This window comes from Onychomys torridus, chromosome 9 (genome assembly GCF_903995425.1).
Source record: "Onychomys torridus chromosome 9, mOncTor1.1, whole genome shotgun sequence".
Taxonomy (NCBI): domain Eukaryota; kingdom Metazoa; phylum Chordata; class Mammalia; order Rodentia; family Cricetidae; genus Onychomys; species Onychomys torridus.
This window is the reverse complement of record NC_050451.1, coordinates 49,056,053-49,077,733: the sequence shown is the minus strand read 5'-3', so window position 1 is coordinate 49,077,733 and position 21,681 is coordinate 49,056,053. Positions and strand designations below refer to the sequence as shown.

Here is a 21,681-nt window from a genome sequence, read left to right as displayed (position 1 = left end):
GTGCGTGTGTGTGTGTGTGTGTGTGTGTGTGTGTGTGTGTGTGTGCTTGGCAGGAGACGGGAATGAGTCTAGCATCGGGCAGGGTCCCAAGGTATATGGTGCAGACTCACTGAGGCCTTTGAGAAGCAAGCGAAGGGGGTGGGGTATGCAAAGAGTCCAGTTTTAAATATTCTGACTTGGAAGGAAACCAAAAGCCCATACCCTTGATGACTGGATCCTCAGCAAAGTGATGGATAATTTTACATTCATCCAATTCATCTCAAGAGATGTGGGAAAGGCCTTCGGTGGAATGTAACATTCATGAGAAAAACTTCATTAAACATGATATCCAAGAACATCAATCACCAATATTATAAAGGCCATGTATAACAAGCCATGAAATCAATATTTAACAGTTACAAGCTACCCCTCTGAGGCCAAGAATAAGGCAAGAGTGCCTATGCTCCACAATGCCAACATAATAATTAAAGTCCTACCTAAAACAGTTAGGCAAGCAACAAGAATTAAGGAATCAGCCAGGCATAGCAGCTCATATCTACACTCTCAACACTTGGAGGGTAGAAGCAAGATCAGCATGAGTTCAAGGTCATCTTCCGATACATAGTAAGTTCAAGGTCAACCTAGGCCATTTGAGAACCTGTCTCAAAAAATAAAGAATCAGAAAAGAAGTTGTACTGCCCAGGCTTGCAGAGTGTCATGTAGAGGAAACCCTACACTGACTACAGCCCAAACTGTTAGAATGAATAAATAACACTGCATGGTTGCAGTATACAAAACCACCACATGAAAACCAACAGTCCTGCTACATGTTGACAATGAATTATCTGTGCAGAGCAATCTAGAAAACAATCCTATTTGTGAGAGCAGTTTGAAAAAAATAATCAAATTATATTATAAAAACTATCACAATTAAGACATCACAATATTGGCATAAAAGTGATGTATAGAGAAGCACAATAGAGCAAGGAGCTATCTTAGTTTCTTCCCCTGTTGCTATGGTAAAATACTCCAATCATTAGCAGCCTACAATAGAAAAGGTTTACTTTAGCTCACAGTCCAAGGCACAGTCCATCGAAGTGGGGAAACCAAGGCAAGAGCTTAAGGCAGCTAGTCACATCACACCCACAGTCAGAAAACAGAGACAAATGCCTGTACAGTCAGGTGCTCCTTCTGCACTTACACAGTCCAGGGTCCCAGGCAGGGAGTAATCTCACCTACAATTAAGATAGGTTATCCCACATCGATTAATGCACTCAGGACAATCTCCCATGGGCATGCTTAGAGGCCCAGCTTCCAGGTGATTCCCGAGATTCCGTCAAGTTGACAATGGATGTTAGCCATCACAGGGGCCAAGAAACTAAGCCACTCATGCATACATACTTAATATGATCAACTCCTACTTGACAAGGTACCAAAAAGGGGGAGTAGACAGTGGCATTTATTAAAAGTGTTGGAAAACAGCATACTGCACACCAGAGAATGAAACTGAACCCTATGGAATACACAGATTCATTCAGCATCAATTAAAGACTTCAATGTAAGGGGTTAGCATGGTGGTACACACATTTGATTCCACTGCTTGGGGGCAAAGGCAGGTAGATCTCTGTAAGTTCAAGGCCAGCCTGGTCTACATAGTGAGTATCAGGACAACCAAAGCTACATAGTGAGACCCTTTCTCAAAAAAGAAAACAAGACTTCAGCATAAAACTGGAATCCTAGCTATGTGTGGTGCGCACCTGCAGTCCCAGAATCTGGAGGATGGAACAGGAGGATTCTGAATACATGGGACCACAGAGAGAGGGTCTGCTTCAGAAAAGAGAAAGGAAGAAAAAGTTCACATGGAGCTCAACTCATTGGCAACAATAAGCTACCAAGTTAATACAGTTCAAAATGGAAAATACCCAAACACACTGTTTTCCTTTTTATGTTTGTTGCTGTTCTTTTGAGATAGGGCTTCATTATGTAGCCAACCTGGCCTTGAACTCATGATCCTTCAGTTTTCCCAGTACTGGGATACATGAGTGCATCACCACACCAGATTAATAGTTCCCTAAAGTACACATACACATGGGGCCAGCGAGGTGGCTCAGTGTATAAATGTGCTTTCAGTCAAGACTGCTGACCTGAGTTCAATTTCCAGGACCCACATGGTGGAAGGAGACAACCAGCTCTGGAAAGCTGTTCTTTGCCCTCCGTATGCACGCCATGGTACACATGTGCAAGTACACACACACACACACACACACACACACACACACACACACACTAAAGAAATATGACTAAAAGTATTTTTTAAAAGACCTACAGATGGCCAAGAAATCTACGAAAAAGCTTTCAACATCACAAATCAAAACTACAAGAACCTACACTTCACACCATTTATGGGGTCTATCATCAGACTCTTTTCGTCTGTTTGTTTTTTGTTTTGCCAGAGCTGAGGACCAAACCCAGGAAAGTGTGCTACCACTGAGCTAAATCCCCAACCCCATAAATAAGGCTTTTTGTTTGTTTGTTTTTGTTTTTCGAGACAGGGTTTCTTTGTAGCTTTGGAGGCTGTCCCAGAACTGGCTTTGTAGCCCAGGCTGGCCTTGAACTCACAGAGATCCGCCTGCCTCTGCCTCCCGAGTGCTGGGATTACAGGCGTGCGCCACCACTGCCCGGCGCCAAACTCTTAAGAGACAGAAACCTTAAGAAGGATGTAAAGAAAAGGAACCTTAGTTGGTAGGGTAAGGTGGTATAGCTATTATAGAAGAGTATGGAGGTGCTTCAAAAGAAAAACTCAGAGGAGACCAACTACATCATTCTCCCTGCCACCTCTCAAAAGACCTGTAATCAGTATGCTCTTCAATGAGATGTATGTCTTCACCTTCATGCTCACTGCTTTCTCAAAACAGCCAAGATGTGAAACCAACCAAAGTGTTAATGGGTGGAAAAGTGTGGGGCCAACCAAAACGCCTATGGGTTGGGGAATGTGAGACCAACCAAAGTGCCTATGGTGGGGGAGTATAAAACCAACAAAGTGCCAACTAAAGGGCCAGGGAACATGGGTGGAGCTGTGTCAGAGAGAAAGACAAGTCCTACAGACCTCACTCAAGTACACAATTTAAAGCAGAAAGTAGAATGGTGAATGCCAGGGGCTGGAGGCTTGAGGGAAGTGGAGAGGTCTTGGTGGAAAGACACTAAGTGTGTTTGCTTCTTGTAGTGCCATGCGTACTCAGCAAGCTCTCTATCAGCGAGCTCTCTGGCTCTCAGGAGATTTGCTCATTGTTGATCAGTAAAACTCAGGAAGCTTATAATAATAATAATAATAATAATAATAATAATAATAATAATAATAAACCACATACCTCCATATCTAGCATGTATTTAGGTAAGTGTGTGGGTGGACAGACAGATGGTGGATGAGTAAGCATTGTTTTTCACAACTTATAAGGAGAGTGGTCAGGAGGTAGCCACAGGTATGTCCTGGGCCTGACACTGACCAACACAATCTAAACATGAGGCACCGACCCCCAAGTTGCTCTGTCATCTGGACAGCAACTGGCACCAGCAGGCGCAGACTGGTGCAGTGGTCTTAGAACCCCCTCTGAAGGGACAGAGAAAGGCAGCCTGAAGCAAGGAGCCCAGCATGAACCAACATGCAGGGAGGGGTCCAGGGGCGCAAAGAGCCCCCAGGCTATGGAGTCTGTGCTGTTGCTAACTGGTTTTACTTTATCAGGTAACCACTGGTGGGGCTGCTGTTCCACCTCCAACTCCTCACCGCCATGCTTAAAGTGTGTGGCCATCCAGTCTCATCAAACACACTCACCTTTTGGGAAAAGGAAGATGAAGTTAAAGGCCTACACTTCTGGTCATCTGAGATGACTCAACGTCTAGTGGACACTTCAGAGAGCAAGAAGACGGCAGTTTTAAATATCTATCCTGGGTTCTATTGTGATCATCTAACTGATTCCTAAAACGACACTGGTCCCTAAGCACAAGGATCCCTGTGAAATGAATCTTAATCTTATTAATTTAAAAAAAAAAAAAAAAACCTGAGCCAGATATTGGGGTGAAAGCTGAAAGATCAGAGAAACAGAACAAGCCACAGACAACCTCACCTCGTCAACTCCTCAGCCAATCCTGTTTGCATGAATCCTCAGACTGAAAGCCTCTGCGTCCTCACCCCTGAGGGTCTGTCTCAGGTGAACTGCTCTTTAGTTCCTGTCTCCTCAGGCCTTATATACTGTTCTTCACCCAGCCATGTCACTTCCTGGGATTAAAAGCATGTGTGCCACCACTGCCTGGCTCTGTTTCCACTGTGACCTTGAACTCACAGAGATCCAGACGAATCTCTGCCTCCCGAGTGATAGGATTAAGGGTGTGTGCCACCACTGTCTGGCCTCTATGTCTAATCTAGTGGCTGGCTCTGTCCTCTGATCCCCAGGTAAGTTTACTAAGGTATTCAATATATTGGGGTACACATTATATCACCACAGATCCCCACTGCTGTGTTGGTTCCAAAGGCCCCAGAAGTCACAACTCACGTGCTCTTTAGAAGATAACCTTGTCAAGACGGCAATTAAAAATGCCCAGCATGGTGGTTCACACTAGTGATCCCAGCACTCATGTAGCAGAAAGACTGCCATCTCAGGATAGAGACCAACCTGGGCTACAGAGGGAGACAGACCATTCCCAAGAAAAACAAAAAAGGCAATGAAAATGTAGTTCACGATCTTACTTCCAGGACCTTTGTGTTTCAGTGAAAGGGTTTCAACAGGCTTTAGGGTCAAAAAGAAAACATTATTTCTCTAGTCTTCAGTGATTGGGTCTTTTCAAATGGAGTGGCTTCAAATGGAAATGCACAATAATTTCTGAACAAGCTAATTTGTTCTTAATTGTCCTTTCTCCCTACACTTAGAAATGCAGACAGCTGGTTAAAGCTATTACAGGCAGTGGGACCAACAGTTCCTTTTGACCAAGGGCCTATGTCAAGACTCACTGAGACACCAGGTTGCCACAAAGAAGAAAGTCAGGCCAAGCCTACCGGTCACTGAAGCCCCAACACTTCTCGATACTGTCATCCTCTCCCAGTGCATAACTTACTAGCTAGATGAGCCGCCAACCACAGGAAGGGAAGGGATCTCTGGGCCCCTGGCTCTGTTTGTTCTGCTCACTAGTTTCTTAGCAGTACCGAGGGGTGATGGGATTAATTCCAACCTCGATTCTACAGTCATTCCCGCTGATACTGGAAACACTGTGCATAACCAACAGGAACCCGAAGGGTCCATCAGCTGCTCCAGGATGGATGCTTTACTGGGATCCAGTTGCCTTGCCCCAAGCTGCCCACTATTTGCAGAGGGAAAGTGTCAGGACTTTGATTCTGAAAACACTCGGTGACTTTGAGCTTCACAGGACAAGAATCACCCCACTCCTGGCAGAGGACAAAGATTTCAGGCTCAAACAACTGTAGCAGCTTTGACAAGGACAAGGCCGCCCCTTCCCCACTGACTGCCCTTCCACAGCATCCCCCTCTGCAAAGCCAACAAGCCCTTCCTTTTATATGACTACCAGTAGCAACAGACTTTATGTATTAATGGATAGATGGATTGTCGGAGAAAGGAGAAGTAAGGGAGAGACAGACGGACAGATGAATGGGTAGACAGGGAGAGACAACTGTATGGCTCCCTGTTAGCCTGATGTTTACTTTTCCAGTTTCAGTTATATGCAGTCAATGAGGTGGCAAACTAAAAAATGAAGTCTTTCCTTCTTAGTAACTTCACTGGTGGAAAACGGAGGATCAGTTCTTACCATGGGGCTTGGCAACTGTGAGGTTTTCTGTCTTTCTTTCTAAGTCTTAAGTTAAAGAAACTGTTTTATAGCTTTCTTTTTCATATGCGATTACCAGCACCCCTAATACTGAGATACAGTGATTAGTCACCTGATTGCCATAACATGGCTACTATGAGACTTTAAGAGAGACCGTACTGACAGTAACTGTTGTAATTGTTATGTGTATTACTGTTAATAACTAACTGTGCCTAGTTATAAATTAAACTCCACCATAGAGGTATGTAGCACAGATGAGGACCCATACACACACACACACACACACACACACACACACACACACAGAAGCATGGCACACATCAGGTTGGTACTACTACGCAGTTACAAGCATGCACTATATTTGGCACTCATTACACGGAAAAGCCAGGCAATCACATCTTGTATTATCACATTTATTTTACAGAGGTAAAAATCTAAGTCCTGAAATCACACCATAGGCAACAATTAGAGCTGCCATTTGCCCCAGGGAGTATGACCACAGTATTCCCTCTAAATCCACTGACACTGCCTCCAGGTTCACCAGCCAAGCCACATTGCCTCAGACTATGAGGAGAAAATCCCCTTACAGCACCAGAGATTCACCTTTAAAGTTACTTGAATGTATTCTTTTCATGACCTGTATGTATGTATGTATGTATATACACACCACACCAATTCTTTTGACCTCATACCCATTTACGATGGCTACTATTTTTTTAAAGTGGTGAAGACATGGAAATGCTGGAATTCTTGTGCACCACTGATGAGAATGTAAAATGTTACAGCCACTATGAAATCCACTTTGAAGGGTCCTCAAAAAAAAAAAAAAAAATATCAAACACAGAATTCTTATTTGTCCTAGCAATCCCCTTGTAGATTAACTACCAAATGAACCGAAGACAGGAGATAAAACAGGTATCTCAGCCGAGTGGTGTTGCGCATGCCTTTCATCCCAGTACTCGGGAGGCAGAGGCAGACAGATCTCTGTGAGTTCAAGGCCAGCCTGGTCTACCCAGGACAGGCACCAAAACTACACAGAGAAACCCTGTCTCAAAAAACCAAAATCAAAACAAAACAAAACAAAAACAAACAGGTATGTGTAGGCATGAGTTTACAGCAGCAGCATCTGTAATAGCCAAACAAAAGACTTGACCCGTGTGTGTGCATGGATGGATGGATGGAAAAGCAGACAGATGGATGGATGGACAGACAAAACTGTGGTATATACAACAAAACAAAACATCATTCATCCCTAGAAAGTGAGGGCATTTTGACACATGGATGAACACTTGGCTTGGTGAGATAAACCTGTCACAAAATGGCAAACATGGTACATGACGTACCCAGTGAATGAAATGTACATAGACACAAAATAGAAAGGTGCTGTCAGAACATAGAAGGCAGAGCCAATGGGGACGCACTGTTCCCCAGATAAGAGACTCAGTTTGGAAAAATGAGAATGATCTGGATGGAAATGGTGAATGTTGTGAATAGAATGATCAAGGATCTGTACATCTGAGAAGGAGCAAAACAATAAATTTTACATTAAGCAGATCTTAACTATATTGAACTAAAACTCACAAAACAATGTTTTAAATAATTTACCAGTTAAATTATTTAAAAATTCCAAACTATATTGGATTCGTGGGGATTCATAATCATTTTTGGATATTCCTGAAAGCTGTCTCTTTAGATTTTCCATCAGTTTAACAGGTTTGCAGCAGAGACCCCAGAGGACCATAATGAGGATTAAATAGTATTAGTTATTGACAATGTCTAACTGTAACTTGCTATTACCACAGACAAAGCCTGTGGTCTGCCTCCACCTGGACCCCTGATGGCATCCCTGGGTAGTCCTAACTCACCTGGGCTTCCATTTTCTCTCACTGCCTTCCTGGTGCTGAGAACTCCACACTAAACCATGACATGTGCCAGGATTCCTGGGACACACTCCCCACAACAGAAGGCTAGCCTCGGCATGGCTGGTAGACTTCCATTCGGGCAAACTGCTCCAAGACAGGCCATGTCCCCTCAGACAAGCTACTCAAAGAGAGGCCCTGTCTTAGTCATCCCCAGCCACAGCATGTGTATACAGCAGAGTCTATACCAAACAGATGCTCAATAAATATTGTATGGAACTTTCCGGGCCTCTTGGTAAATATTAGCTTTAGATGCCAACGCGGTAAAGTCATTCTTCTGTGGGGGTGATGACAAAAATTTTCATGCGGTGCTACAGCTCAAGGATAGTGTGCTCAGGTTAACAGTGGAAGGTCCGTGGCTCCACCCCAGCACTGAAAACACAAACTTCTGAATCATCTGATACTTTCTAATACAAAGAATTACTTTCCAGTTTCTTCTCCCACATACCATCTGAGAGAAAGAAATCCAGTCCCAGAACTAGTACATCCTGTGAATTTGAAGCCAGAAATCACCCCACACCAACGTGGATTCCAGGGACTGAACTCGGGTCACCAGACTTGGCAGCAAGCACCTTTGCCTGCAGAACGATCCCACCATCTCCTTACCCGACTTCCTGCTTTCAAGAATTGGCCATGAGGTAACAGTGTGGCCAGTCACTGAAGTCACCATCCTTCATCCACACGTAATTGCTCACCAGACACCACACACCAATCTGCACACTGAGTCAAGTCCTCAGCAGCAGGTTCAGGAAAAACAATGTCCTCTCCCTTCATTTGAGCTTTGAGCAATAAGTCAGTCAGGAAATAGATTTTTACAAAGCTCAGCTAGAGCATGTGAGACTTCTGTTCATAGAATCCTGAGAAGAGACATGGGAAAAGCTAAAAGGATGTCACACCTTGATTAATGATCCTGGCACTGATTTATGCCACATCCTCTACAGAGTGGTCCTGACGATTTGGGGCAGAGGATACGGAGAAGACACTTGGCAACTCCAAGTTCACACTCTGAAATCTTGATGATAAATATCCCTCCATCAATCTCTGAGGGAAGCATCTCCCCTGTGCTGCATCTTCCCCCTTCCTTCTCAACCCTGCCCCTAACAAGGTGAGCTGCTGTGATGCTCTAGCTCTACCAATTTCTGTTTCACAGAACACGTGATGCACACTGCACTATCCACATCTCTGGGGAGGACCTCGCTCCCCTGGCTTTACAGAAATTTCTTCCCGTGAATATGAAATGCACAAAAAGATGAAGAGTAAATAACGATTCACAGTGACAGGTCTCTTCCTTCAGAATCCTGGAACTATTATTCTCCTGTCTCCTCTTTCTCCTCCTCCTCCTCTTCTTCCTCCTCCTCCTCCTCCTCCCTTCAGCTGGCTTCTCTTCCTGCCCCTGACAACAGCTGAGCTGCTTGCTGTCTCCATGGATAGGCACCTTCTGGATTACACACCACGTGGCCTTTGTTCTCTCACTCTTTGGCGCTGTGCTTTTGAAGTTCATCCATGGTGTAACAATACATATTTTTAGAATGTTCAAATAAGTGACTGTACAATCTTTGACTCCTTTGATATATATGTTTACCTTTGCCTTTAAAAAAATAACCGGCAAAAATATAATTTATTTATGACTGTCTCCCCACTCCATCCCATCCCAGCCTGGAACTTACTAGGTAGTCCACACTGGCCTTAAACTCAAAATCCTCCTGCCTCAGCCTCCTGTAGGAATATGCCACCAGGGCTTAAAGGAAACAAGGGTCAGGCCAGCAATGCTTTGGACAACAGTTTGACACTCACATCTTTTGACAAACAGCCAAAGGATTCTGCAGCATTCAGCTTTGAATACAATGTTAGGTAAGACACACAAAATGGTTTCCTCTGGAAGGGAGACCAAGCACCTATTGATATTCACACTCTGGCAAAAGTCAATGTCAGCGTAAGACAGCTTCATTCTGTGACGGAAAACTAGTTAATGATGCTTACAAACCACATGCTGCTGTCTAGCAAGGTTCAACTTTCCACCGTCTGGAGGGACCAGTGGGTGGAGTCAAAGGGGGGGACGGAGTTTGAGTTTGAGGACAAACCTTGAGCTACAAACCATGGAGGTTTTTTTCTAATTGTAAGATTTTATGATTCTAAGAATGTAAACATGGACTCTAAACATATAAACATTTTATCAACCACATAAGGGCACGGAGTCTTTCTTTGAGGAGGGAGGGCATCTGAGATGCTGTCTGGTACTTACTGGAGACCTGTTGTGGCTGGCATTCACCCAACTTTGATGAATTTCAAAGCCTGTATTAGTTCCCATATTCTAATGGCAACAGGTGGGGCAGGCCCACATAGCACTGTCCAGGTTTGCATGAGAAGAGAGTGTAAAACAGCATTCACTGCTATAGCAAGATTGTTAGAAGTTCTTATTAATAAAATCAAACCTGAGGCCAGTTATTGGGGTGAACGCTGGAAGATCAGAGAAGCAGAACAAGCCAGTTTTCTCACCTCGCCAGTTCCTCAGCTGGTCTGTTTCCTCAGACTGCAAGCTTCTGAATCCTCATCCCAATGGCTCTCAGCTGAACTGTGCTGCTCCAAAGCCTGAATGCTAAACCAGCCAAATGCTTAACTAACTAAATGCTTAACTAACTCTGGTGCCTGGTTTTCACGTCTTATATATCTTTCTACTTTCTGCCCCCACTCCCTGGGATTAAAGGCTGGGTTTCTGGGATTAAAGGCGTGGGTCACCATGCTTAGCTGTTTCTAAAGTGGCCTTGAACTCGAGATCCCGCTAGCTCTGCCTCCCAAGTGCTGGGATTAAAGGCGTGCACCACCACCGCCCAACTTCTGCTATGGCTTGCTCTGACCCATTTTCTAGCCACCATTTCTGGCTCTGTTCTAGTGGCTGTCTGTTCTCTGACCCCAGATGAATTTATTTTAGGGAACACACAATATTTTGGGGGAACACAATACCACACACTGTCTTGCCTGACGTTAGTCCAGTTTTTAATTATAACCCACACTTCCTAGGAAAGCAATATGGACAGCCAGCAGAATGAAAAAGAGTAATACCAACCCTATAGTAACTCCAAAGAAACTCAACAAGACATCTGTGCAAGTCTCTTATGGATTGTGTTGTCTGGGTCTGAAATCCATAAATCTGAGACAACTACCCCCACACCCTCAGGCAAGATTTCTGCTTTGCTAGAGTGCAACTTCCTAAGCAATGTATAAAGATGTGGTACTCAGGAGGCATAGGCTAGAGTTTGAGGATAGCCTGTGCTACACAGTGAGATCCTGTCCTAAAAAGTCAAAATAAAGGACTGAAGATGTAACTTAGGGGTAGAGTCCTTGCCCATCATGTGCAAAGCCGGGTCTGATGCCCAGAACAACAAAAATAGATACTCCATGTAAATAAATGGCAACTTCCTAAGGACTATGTTTCGGAGTGAGAAGAAGCTGTAAGGAGCTGCCATTTAGTCCAGTGAGTATAGAGGCAAATGAGGTGAGAGGAGAGGAGAGGAGGACCCTGGAGGACTAGAAGAACAAAGCTAGGTTCTGTTTTGCAGGGTTCAGGACTTAGACACTGAGCCACCTGAACATCTATGGAGGACTGGTTCTGGACATCTTGCTCACCTGGTACTGAAGTCCACAGATGCAGAAACCCTTACTGGAAACTAGCCCAGCGTCTGCAAATAGCCTAACCACGCTGTCTGTCCTGGATACCTGAAATCACCTGAGATCACCATTCTCACACTATCAGTATCAGGTAAATGCTCATCATATTTCTTTTTCTTTAATATTTCCAATCTGCAGCTGGCTGAATCTAAGGCTACATACAGAACCCAAGGGATATGTAGGCTAACAGTATGTGTTTTTCAGGGGATGTCAGCCCAAGAGAACACTCTGCCGCCCAGGAGACCCCATGCCCCTGGGAGAACTGAAGAACCAAGAGAAAAAGTTCCAAATTTTCTAGCAATTCTGTTGGTATCAATGGCCACTTTTTACTCCTAATGTATAATGTATTTTTTTAATTAGCCAAAACACAGGTGATGGATGGATGGATGGATGGATGGATGGATGGATGGATGGATGGATAACCAACCTTCCAACACTAATAAACCAGAGCCAGTAGAACTGGTCTACCCAAAGTAGGTGTCACCCTCCGGGAGATCATACATTCTTTTGACTTGCTATTTACTGTGATTTAGGCAAGTTACCAGTTAGTTTATAGATTTTCCTTTTTGCTCACTAGAGATACAAACAGTTTCTACCCTTCAGAAAAGATTACCACAAGAGCTATGGTTTTACCTATACAACATTTCCCAGTTTTGTTTCTAACTTGGCAAATTTTTTCAAGTCTTTCCCAACAGAATATATAAGTCTCTTCAGTGATTTGGGAGCCCGCCCCAACATCCTGTGGAGTCTACATTAAGGAGTTAACTTAATCTAACTAAATCTCTGACACGTGCTCACGAAATGCTTGCAGAGAAGCCATGCAGTAATGTTTTGAAATCTGTACTTTGACCAGCGTAGTCCCTGCCCAGTCACTACTGGCCGGCTCACACTTTCTGTCTTTACAATATTTCTACTGAGACCATTTGGTGGCAAAATGTGTATGTCACTGTTGTTTTTCCCTGCTCGTTACACACATATTACAAGTACTTTTAGCAGCTGTGGATGATTTTTAAAGACTAGAAAGATAAGTCATAACTTTTTTCTGAAGATAAACAATTTGTAAAAAATCCAGTTTTACTGTTAAGGTTTAAAGTTAAGGCTTCTAAAGCACTAAGTCCTGGGGTTGGGCATGCAGCTCACAGCAGAGCATTTGTCTAGTGCATGGAACGCTTTGGGTTCCATCCGAAGCCTAGCAGAGGGGGGGGTAATAAGGTGCTTTTCCAGCACGTCTGGGACGCTCTCCCCCACACAGGCAGCTTTCTGCTCGCTTCATTCATCTTTCTTTTACTCACACTGGTTCTTTCCAGTCAGTCCAGTGTTCTGTTTGAGCAATCAAATCTACCTGACAGTTCCTTCAAGTCAACGATATGCAACACTGAGTCCCAGGCACTGAACGAGACCATTCCGAGCAGAGATAAATCAGCAAGGAAACAACAGCAACAACAAAATTAAATGGCTCAGTCTTCATATGACTCTAAAAGTATCACAACCAATAGAAATGACTCACATTTTCTCCAGTTCTGGGAGTCAAACCCAGGGCCCTGCCCATGTAAAGTAAGCATACTACCCTCGAGCTACATCCCCAACATGAGGTGATTCTCCAGAACCTCTTTTCTCCTCCTTTGCATTTCTGAACCCCTCTTCAGACCTTTTCGCCTCTTTCCTTTTCCCATTTATTATCATACTGAAATATATTTCAGGGACCTATTCGGCTCTGTAGCTCTTGATCTGTAAAACACCAGGAACAGCCCAATCATTCTCTGTTCCACTGTGACTACAGTTATCTTTTACTACATCTGAGGTCACCAAGTCCTAGACAGCTACAGAGGGACCCAAGGTGGGATAACAAAGCCTGACTTCTTCTCCACCACACAACAGTGTCTCTCAAAAACTCATCTCATTCTAGGCATTTCCAGTGTGATCTTACCATGCACAATCCCTTAATGACACTTAGAAAGAGAAATTGAACATCTTGGCCAGAGTCATCCAGGAAGTGTCAGAACTGCTGATGATAAAACTGTCGCCCTCGGTGATTTGTTTGCAATTACGCACCCTGCCTTCAGATCTCTCAAAGCATCCTTGTGTGGGTTCAGTTTCCTGTGCACTGGCTTCTTACATCACATCTCAGGGCTGCTTCCTTGTGCATCGTGCAGTCTGCAAGAGACGGAACAACATCTTTCTATCTGGGTACATCTAGTGCCAGGATCAATAAATACTTAAAAAGCATTAAGTGAGCAGATAACGTGAAAAGAGCACTAGACATCTGTTCTGCATACAGAAGAACATCTGTGATGGGCTAGAGAAAGAAACAGCTATTTTTATTTGATGTTATGAAGGTTATGGTTTTAACATTAAAATAAATAGTACTTACTATATGCGTATTAAGTTTAAGAGACAATATAAATGTCAGTGCGTTTTAAAGGACTGGAGAATGATACTTAAAAGTATTGTTTACTTACATCAGGAGGCCATTTTATGTCAGGTTTGGAGCCCTGTGGAAGGGTGCCTGCTGGCAACCCCTACCAATGTGCCCGATGTAAGAGGCTAATAGAAAATGCGCCCCCCGCCCCTGGAGATGTCTTGGACACTGCACTACATGCTGTGACCTGGGTAGTTTCTTGGCATGCCAGTACTAACAGCCGCAGCTGAGTTTCCCCATACAGTGGTCATCGACAGAATAAGGAACATGGTTGGCTACATTTTTTAACACCTACAGTCCTACAGGTTTGTCATCCATGAATCCAAAGCATTACTTATGGTCATTAGTTCAGGCTTTCCCCACTTGGGACTTTTCTAACAACTCGTAAGCAACTGTTAATATGTATCTACATTAACCAGCATTGAGTTCTCCCTTGGTCTCTCCATCCTCCTTTTCCAGTGGAGTAAAAGGAGATATTGAAGGAAAGCCAACAAATCAGTAACTTGGGAGACAGATAAAGAGAAAAGCAACCTTCCCCCACCCCACCACCAGAGACGACCATGACCAGCATGGGAGTAGGAGTCTGGTACAGAACTGCATCGTTCTAGACAACCCCAAGTGCTGGCCAGGCTGGGGAAAGCCAGAACTCTCTTCTGCTGCCAGTGTGGATTTAAAATGGTGCCGCCACTTTGGGGACAAGCTGGCAGGTCCTCAAATACATAGTCACCACGTGACCCAGCAACTCCCCTTCTAAGGATAGGCTCAGAGAACTGAAAACCTACGGTTTATAGGAGCAGTATCCACAACCATGAGAAAGTAGAAACAAACCAAGAATCCAGTGAGGGATGGATGAATAAGTATGGAATTTGTCCATAAAGCAGTATTTTTCCACTATAAATAGGAAGTACTCACACATGCTATTTATTATACAGAGGAACCTAGAAAATATGATTCCAAAGAAAAGATACTAATTGCAAAATGCCACATACTATATGATTCTGTTTGCGTGATATGTCTAGCACAGGCACACATGAAGCAGCAGAAAGATTAGGAATTGCCAGAGGTAACAGCTTAGCCACAGAATAAATGACATGGTAAAGGAAATCCCTGTCTTTCCAGATGAATGTGGGGACCCAGTCAGCCCTTGTGGGGGGAGGGGAGTCTCAGTGAGATCCCTCAGGGAGCCCACTGTACAGTCACTAGTTAACTACCAGGTCTGTATAGACCACCTTTCAAAATCCTGTCTGAGTAGGGTGAATGGAGAATCATTAATCCTTATCTATGGAGTTGCCGGAGCCTTGTATGGACCACGTCTAAGAACACACAAAGCACCAGGATCTGCCCATCTTCTTTGTTTCTTCTCTTCACACTGTGCGCTGCAGTTTCCTGCCAATGGTTCTCAACATTTCCAACAATGGGCCCTGTTCTGGAAAGAGCCTGGGAGCGTTCCCTTACAGTTTCAACTCCATTCTTACAGGGCCCAAGAAAGAAAGTCTCCATTAATTTAGCTGTATGAATGAACAATCCAATAGTGCCTCCTCCTAGTTCTCTCTTTCAGTCAAAGAATTAATTTAAGTGATGTAAAGTTTGGGACATTTCTAGTAAGAAAATTTACAATGCATATATTGATAAGTTATCTTGCATAATTTATCATTTAACCATTCTGCTAGAGCACTGAAGTCCTGAGTCTGAAATCTCTGGTCCGAAAGGTTTTTCAAGGTCTCTGGGTGCAGCTACTGTGTTCATACACAGTAGAGCAGAAAGGACCACTGAGGCCCAGATGACTGTGCTATTGGCCCCGGGACTCAAAGACTGGAAAGTGGACCCGGGACTTGAGAGGAAGTCCAGTCTCTTCTACAAACTCTTCAAATTCCTGCCTGTGTTTTCAGAGTTCTTATTACTAATTCCCTTCTTGACTTATCACAGTGTGTTATCCTCCCTGCACAAGGTTGGGGGTGTTGGACTTGACTGCCAACGTGGCTGGATTGGGAGATGTTTATTGAAGCACACTTCTGAGTGTGCCTGTGAAGATATTTTCAGAGAAGACTGATATGAGAGGCAGCAATTGGGAAGAAAGAAACACCCCAAATGTAGGCTATGCCATCCAATGGTCTGGGGGCCAAGACAGAAAAAGACCTGTGAGAGAAGACAGTTCACGAAACAAGCTTCATGCCTGCAGCACAGCGCACTTGCCAATGCTGCTGTGCTCTGCCAACCTCAGACTCTGGCCTCTTTGGCCCTTCAAAGTGAGCTCACCACCAGCGACTATCCAGGGAGCCTCCAGGCCTGCAGTGCCAATCTAGCCCAGCGTCTCAGACTTAGCAACCAGGTTCTCAACCTCTGCAGCATGAGGATGGCCACTGCTCAATAAATCCCTTTACAATATATAGTTATACAACATACGTAGAAGCCATGGGTTCTATTCTTCTAAGGAAGCTGCTGACCATATCTCCTACTGTGCATTACCTGGAAACTCTCCATACCTGTTCTGTTTGAAAGTACGGTTTCATCCCCTAGCACAGTGCCTGGCACACAGCAGAACTCCATGGATCACTGTTGAGCCAATGAGTAGCTTTGTGGCCAGATTCACTGAGTTACCTCCTTCAATCCTGGAATGCCTGGTGCATCTTGTCAATGCATTGCTAAGTGTCAAATCAAACGGACTCTTAGAGAGAATCTAGCCTGCCCTGCCTCAAATCTCTGATGTCATAGCTATGGGTTCTTCTCTAGGCACTCACCAACCTCTGTGGAGCCTTCCCACCTATATGACTCCTCCATTCCTTATCTTATTTCCTCTGCCCATTCTGAGAATCAAAATGCAATTTGTTTCTGCAGGAACCAAAATGCCTGAGTGGCCACCATCATATAACCAGCTCCAGGTGTAATGACGCCTGAGCCAGGGTTCACCCCTTGCACTGTAATCCAACCACACAGAACCTTCTCGCTCTCATTTTCTTCTGAATTTCCCCACTCAAGACAGGGTTTCTCTGGTTTCCCTGGCTGTTTGGGAACTTGCTCTGTAGACTAGGCTGGCCTTGAACTCAGAGATCCACCTGCTTCTGCCTCCTGAGTGCTAGGATTAGAGACATGCACCACCATGTTCAGCAGAAGCCTTCTCTTAAACACACAAACAGTTCCTCACACCATCTTTGTCTTTACCTACAGCCCCGAGAACACAAATACTCCTCAACTTACCATGAGGCTATATCCTGAGAAACCCACTGTAAGTTAAAAAGCTGAAAACACACTGCCTTCACTTAAACTACCAGACATTCCACTCTGGAACACAGAACACTGGAGGAGGGGGTCAGTGTTTCTTCCTCATGATGTAGGGGCTGACTGGGAGAAGTGACCACTTTTGCAGCCTAGCAAAGAGAAAACTGGCCACATGACAAGGCTAAGGAACAGCCAAACTGAAAATCTGAAGTTACTACTGAATATGCATTTCTTCTAGACCATAATAACGATGACAAAACAAACCCACCAACAACAATCCTGCCTTAACCAACTATTGCAAATCAAGAAATGCCTGTGTGGTAATCATCTTCCTGTCCTGGCGCTACCTATTTCCCACCCGCTCTACACTCAGGTCTGTGGAGCACTCCCTCTGTCCATTCCATGTCACTCTCTACCCAGAGCTAGGTTACTCCTCCTCAACTTTGATTCCATGCTTCAACTCTACAGTCTACTCAGCCAAAGCCCACATTACCAGGGAAGCCTTTCCGGAGGGCTCCATCACAGAATTGTGCCCAATGTTCCTTCTGGATAAAGTCCAGTCCTCAAGTTTTTCATCATGCATACCACCCCTAACCTGTAAGAATTCTCTGAAACCTTCCAGAGCACTCACTGCATGCAAGGTCAATACTGGAGGCTTTGCTCAATGAAAACAAAACCAAAACTGGTGTCTGAGAGCAATGCCTGTTCCATTGACTCTTTCCACTACAGTTTCACCCACATGGAAGACCGTTCTTTTGCTGTGTAGCTTCTCAAAATCCTGAGATCTTCAAGGTCTGCCTCCATGATGCTCCCTCCCATGAGTATAACCAGGAAGTGATGACCATGTCTGTGCTCTGGAGCCTGGGTAAGCAGTGTCCTTTTTAAGGGCCTCAGCCTTGGTGAGAGGAGAGAACAGTAGAAATTAACATCAAAGGCCTTCACATGAAACACACCCTACCTACCAGGATTTCAAGTCCTGACTCAGAAAAGACACAAAAGACTGGTGTTCTGGGAGACATCTGTATTTAAGTAAAGCTGCCCAGAGGTGGAAGGGCAAGAGGAGGACAAAGTAAAGTCCAAAGAAAGGCGGAAAGACTCAAGGGTTATAGAGGATTACTATGTCCCAAGCAAAGATTGCTGCTATACAAATGGAGAGACCACTGTATACGTCAGAACTGATTTCCTACTCTAAAAATGTTATCTTCTTTGTTTGTTTTTGTTGTTTGTTTTTTGAGACAGGGTTTCTCCGTGTAGCTTTGCACCTTTCCTGGAACTCGCTTTGTAGCCCAGGCTGGCCTTGAACTCACAGAGATCCACCTAGCTCTGCCTCCCAAGTGCTGGTATTAAAGGCGTGTGCCACCACCGCCCGGCCTTTCCTACTCTGACTAGGCAAAGAGTCATGAAAAGCCTTCTGAGATATACATGCCTGGAGAGGCAGCTGCACCCCGTACTTGTGTTGACTTCCACAAGGAGAAGGGTGGAGGGACACGGGACGGTCATGGGGGGTGAAAGAACTGCAGAGCGAAGGCCACTCACAGTGCCCGCTTCTCTGAACTTCAACAGTGGCCCGGGCTTCACTTCAGAGCAGCTAGTTCTGTAAGCCAAAGAGGGTTGGCTGTGTGGCAGTCAAGGGTCTAATAACAACAGATGAACAGGGGGCACTGCCTTGGAAAAAGTCCCTTCGGTCAGGACGACTGTGTAAAACCCAATGTTTCCTGGATCAGCCTCCACTAGGATACCAGAAGTCTCTTCACTGGTGCTGCTCAGTTTGCATAAGCCTTCACCCACAGAGCTGAGTCACACTGAGCCCCACTAAGCAAGCACCACGGTAAGTGTGACTGTACAGAAATGTAACCTGAGTCACACTGAGCCCCACTAACTAAGCACCAGGGTAAGTGTGACTGTACAGAAATGTAACCAGGCTCTTGATGAATGTGCCAACTATCGCTTCCCAAGTACATCCAAAGCCAAATGCACTCAGCTTCCTTGGTCTTCCTTTTTCTTCTCAATGGGTTGATGACGTCACTAGCCCCAGCTCGCCTTCCTAACTGGCGGCCCTGTCGAGCATTTCTAACGCTTGTATTTTCCCTGCAGAAAACTGGCAGGCCTGCATCATCACCATCTTTCTTCAGCTCCCAGAGACTGAGGGTCGAGAAATTCTGAAAGGTTAAAAGCACCAGGCCTGACGTGGTGGCGTGATTCAGACCCCAAGGACATTGTGGAGTCACTTGGACTGGAGGCTTGGCTCAGACAACATGACTGGAAGGTTTTGTTTGTTGTGGTCTTGATTTGTTTGTTTCCAGTGTTGGGGATCTAACTGTGGCCTCAAGCATGCTAGGTAACCTCAGCCACTGGGTCACATTCCCAGCCTAGTATTCTCTCTCTCTCTCTCTCTCTCTCTCTCTCTGTGTGTGGTGTTTGGCACACATATGTATGTTTGGTTACATGTGCCTGTGGGGGCCAGAGGACAACCTTGGATATTATTCCTTAGGAATGCCATCGACCTTTGTGGGGGAGGGAAAGGCAGGTATTATGTTTATCTTAGTAGGGTGTATGTACACGGACATGTAGTGTACATCTGTATGGAGGCCAGAAGGAGATGTCAAATGTCTTCTCCTGCCTTAGTTTTTAAGACAATCTCTCACCGGCCCTGGAACACACCAATTTCACTAGGTTAGCTGACCAATGAGATCTGGGGGTTCACATTGCCAGCTGTGGGTTTATAGACATACACCAGTGTGCTTTCATCTGGGTGCTGGATCTCCAAACTCAAGTCTCCATGCTTATACAGCAAGCACTGTACTGACTAAGCCATCTCTCTCTAGCCCAAATCCAACCCGCCCCATTTTTCTTTGTGAGACGGGATCTTTACTGGCCTGGAGATCTGCCTCTCTCTGCTTCCCCACTGCTGGGATTGCAAGCATGTGCCACCGCACCCAACCTTCTTATGTAAATTCTGAGGACAGAACTCAGGTCCCAGCCTTGTAATCACTTTTCTCCCTGAACCCCCTCTCCAGCCTCTTCTGATTTTATTCAGTTCTGGAATCTCAGGTTTCCTGCATTGTTTTTTGCCAGGTCCTTGATACTGTCTCCTCCTCTAACTCCTTCTCTCTGTGACAACTCACCAGCCCCCAGCACATGTGTGGCAAGTGTCATTGTGTTGCTTTGACAGGCCATGATACTTCTGTGGAGTATGGCTAACTTCACTTGGCTGGCACAGCGTCCACGTCTCCTGATGCTACTCCCACACCTGCCAGCTGCTCTCTGCTTTTCCTTTGTCCAACTCCATCACACAGCAGATGGAGGAAAATGTCCTCTGGACCATGTCCTTGCCAAGGCTGCAGTGTCTACATTTCCTCATCCAGTATGTGTCAGCCTGGCTAGGCCATGGTACCCATTTGTTTGGTCCAATGCCAGCCTAGATGTCCCTGTTAAGATGTGAGTGGCAGTTAAGTTTGTAGACTTTGAGTAGAGCTGGTTATCCTTCACGGGGTGAGTGGGCCTCATCCACCCAGAAGGAGGCCTTGAGAGGAACCATGAGGGTCTTCAACACAGGGAACTCAGCCTGAGATTACTGCCTTAGTTAAGTTTGTGTCAACGTGACACAAGCTAGAGTCACTTGGAAGGAGGAACCTCAATTATGAAATTGTCTTCATAAGCTCCAACTGTAAGCCATCTTTCTTAATTCGTGATTGAAGGGCAAGGGTCAGGCCTAATGTAGGTCGTGCTATCCCTGGGCTGGTGGTTCTTTAAGAAAGCAGGTTGAACAAGTCATGGGGAGCAAGCCAGTAAGCAGCACCCCTCCATGGACTTTGCATCAGCTCCTGCCTCCAGGTTCCTGGCCTGCTTGAGTTCCTGTCCTGACCTCCATCATTGATGAACAGCAATATGGAAATGTAAGCCAAATAAACCTTTTCCTCCCCAGCCTGCTTTTTGGTCATGTTGTTCCATCACAGCAATAGAAACCCTAAGATGTTACCTTTGGTTTCCAGACTGAAACATCAGTTCCAGCCAGGACTCCCAGCCTACTGACGCACCCTGCTGACTCTAAGCTTGCAGGGGCCCTATAATTACAATCTTACTTTTCCAAGCTGAGCAGCATTTCTCAATCTCTCTCTCCTTCCTTGACACTCCCCGACCTTGCTGAATTTTCAGAATGTGTAAATCTGAAATCTAAAAGGTCCCAAATGTGAAACGTTTGAACACAGATCTGCATCATGCTATAGTTTAGGTATGTGCCTCTCCTTCACCCCACCTCTCCACCTTGTTGAAATCTTGTTCCCAGGGTAGGGGGATTCGAGATGATGTGGAACCTCCCAGAGGTGGGGTCTAGTGAAAGTTTCTAAGGCCAGTAGGAGTGTGCCTTCAGGAGGGCTTAGGGCAGTGGTTCTCACCCACCCTAACACTATGACCCTTTGATACAGTTCCTCATGTTGCAGTGATCCCCAACCATAAAATGATTTTTATTGCTACTTTATAATTGTGATTTTGCTACTGTTATGAATTGTAATATAAATATGATATGCAAACCCCATGAAAGGGTCGTTTGAACCCCTTCAAAGGGGTTGCCAACCACAGGTTGAGAACCACTAGCTTAAGGAATTCCTCACAGGAGCTGGGCCTGAGCCTGCCCCCACCCAGTCTCCCAGGCTT

The 21,681-nt window shown here is 45.0% G+C and overlaps 1 protein-coding gene across 6 annotated transcripts in view; it reads right to left on the bottom strand.

The window, feature by feature from the left end:
* Positions 1 to 21,681, bottom strand: part of Spata13 (spermatogenesis associated 13) — a 141,991-nt gene that overhangs the window by 96,838 nt on the left and 23,472 nt on the right. For 4 of the 6 annotated variants that reach the window (XR_004945900.1, XR_004945901.1, XM_036199149.1 and 1 more), the window contains exon 2: positions 13,321 to 13,547. The exons of 1 other annotated variant lie outside the window; for it this stretch is intronic. Coding sequence is in view for 2 of the 5 variants with exons in the window: in XM_036199149.1 (XP_036055042.1) it covers positions 13,321 to 13,323 (3 nt within the window). In the remaining 3 variants the exon portion in view is untranslated. Of the gene's footprint in view, positions 1 to 13,320; positions 13,548 to 21,681 lie in introns of those variants that run through there. One more of the 6 variants, XM_036199152.1, reaches the window with a different exon arrangement.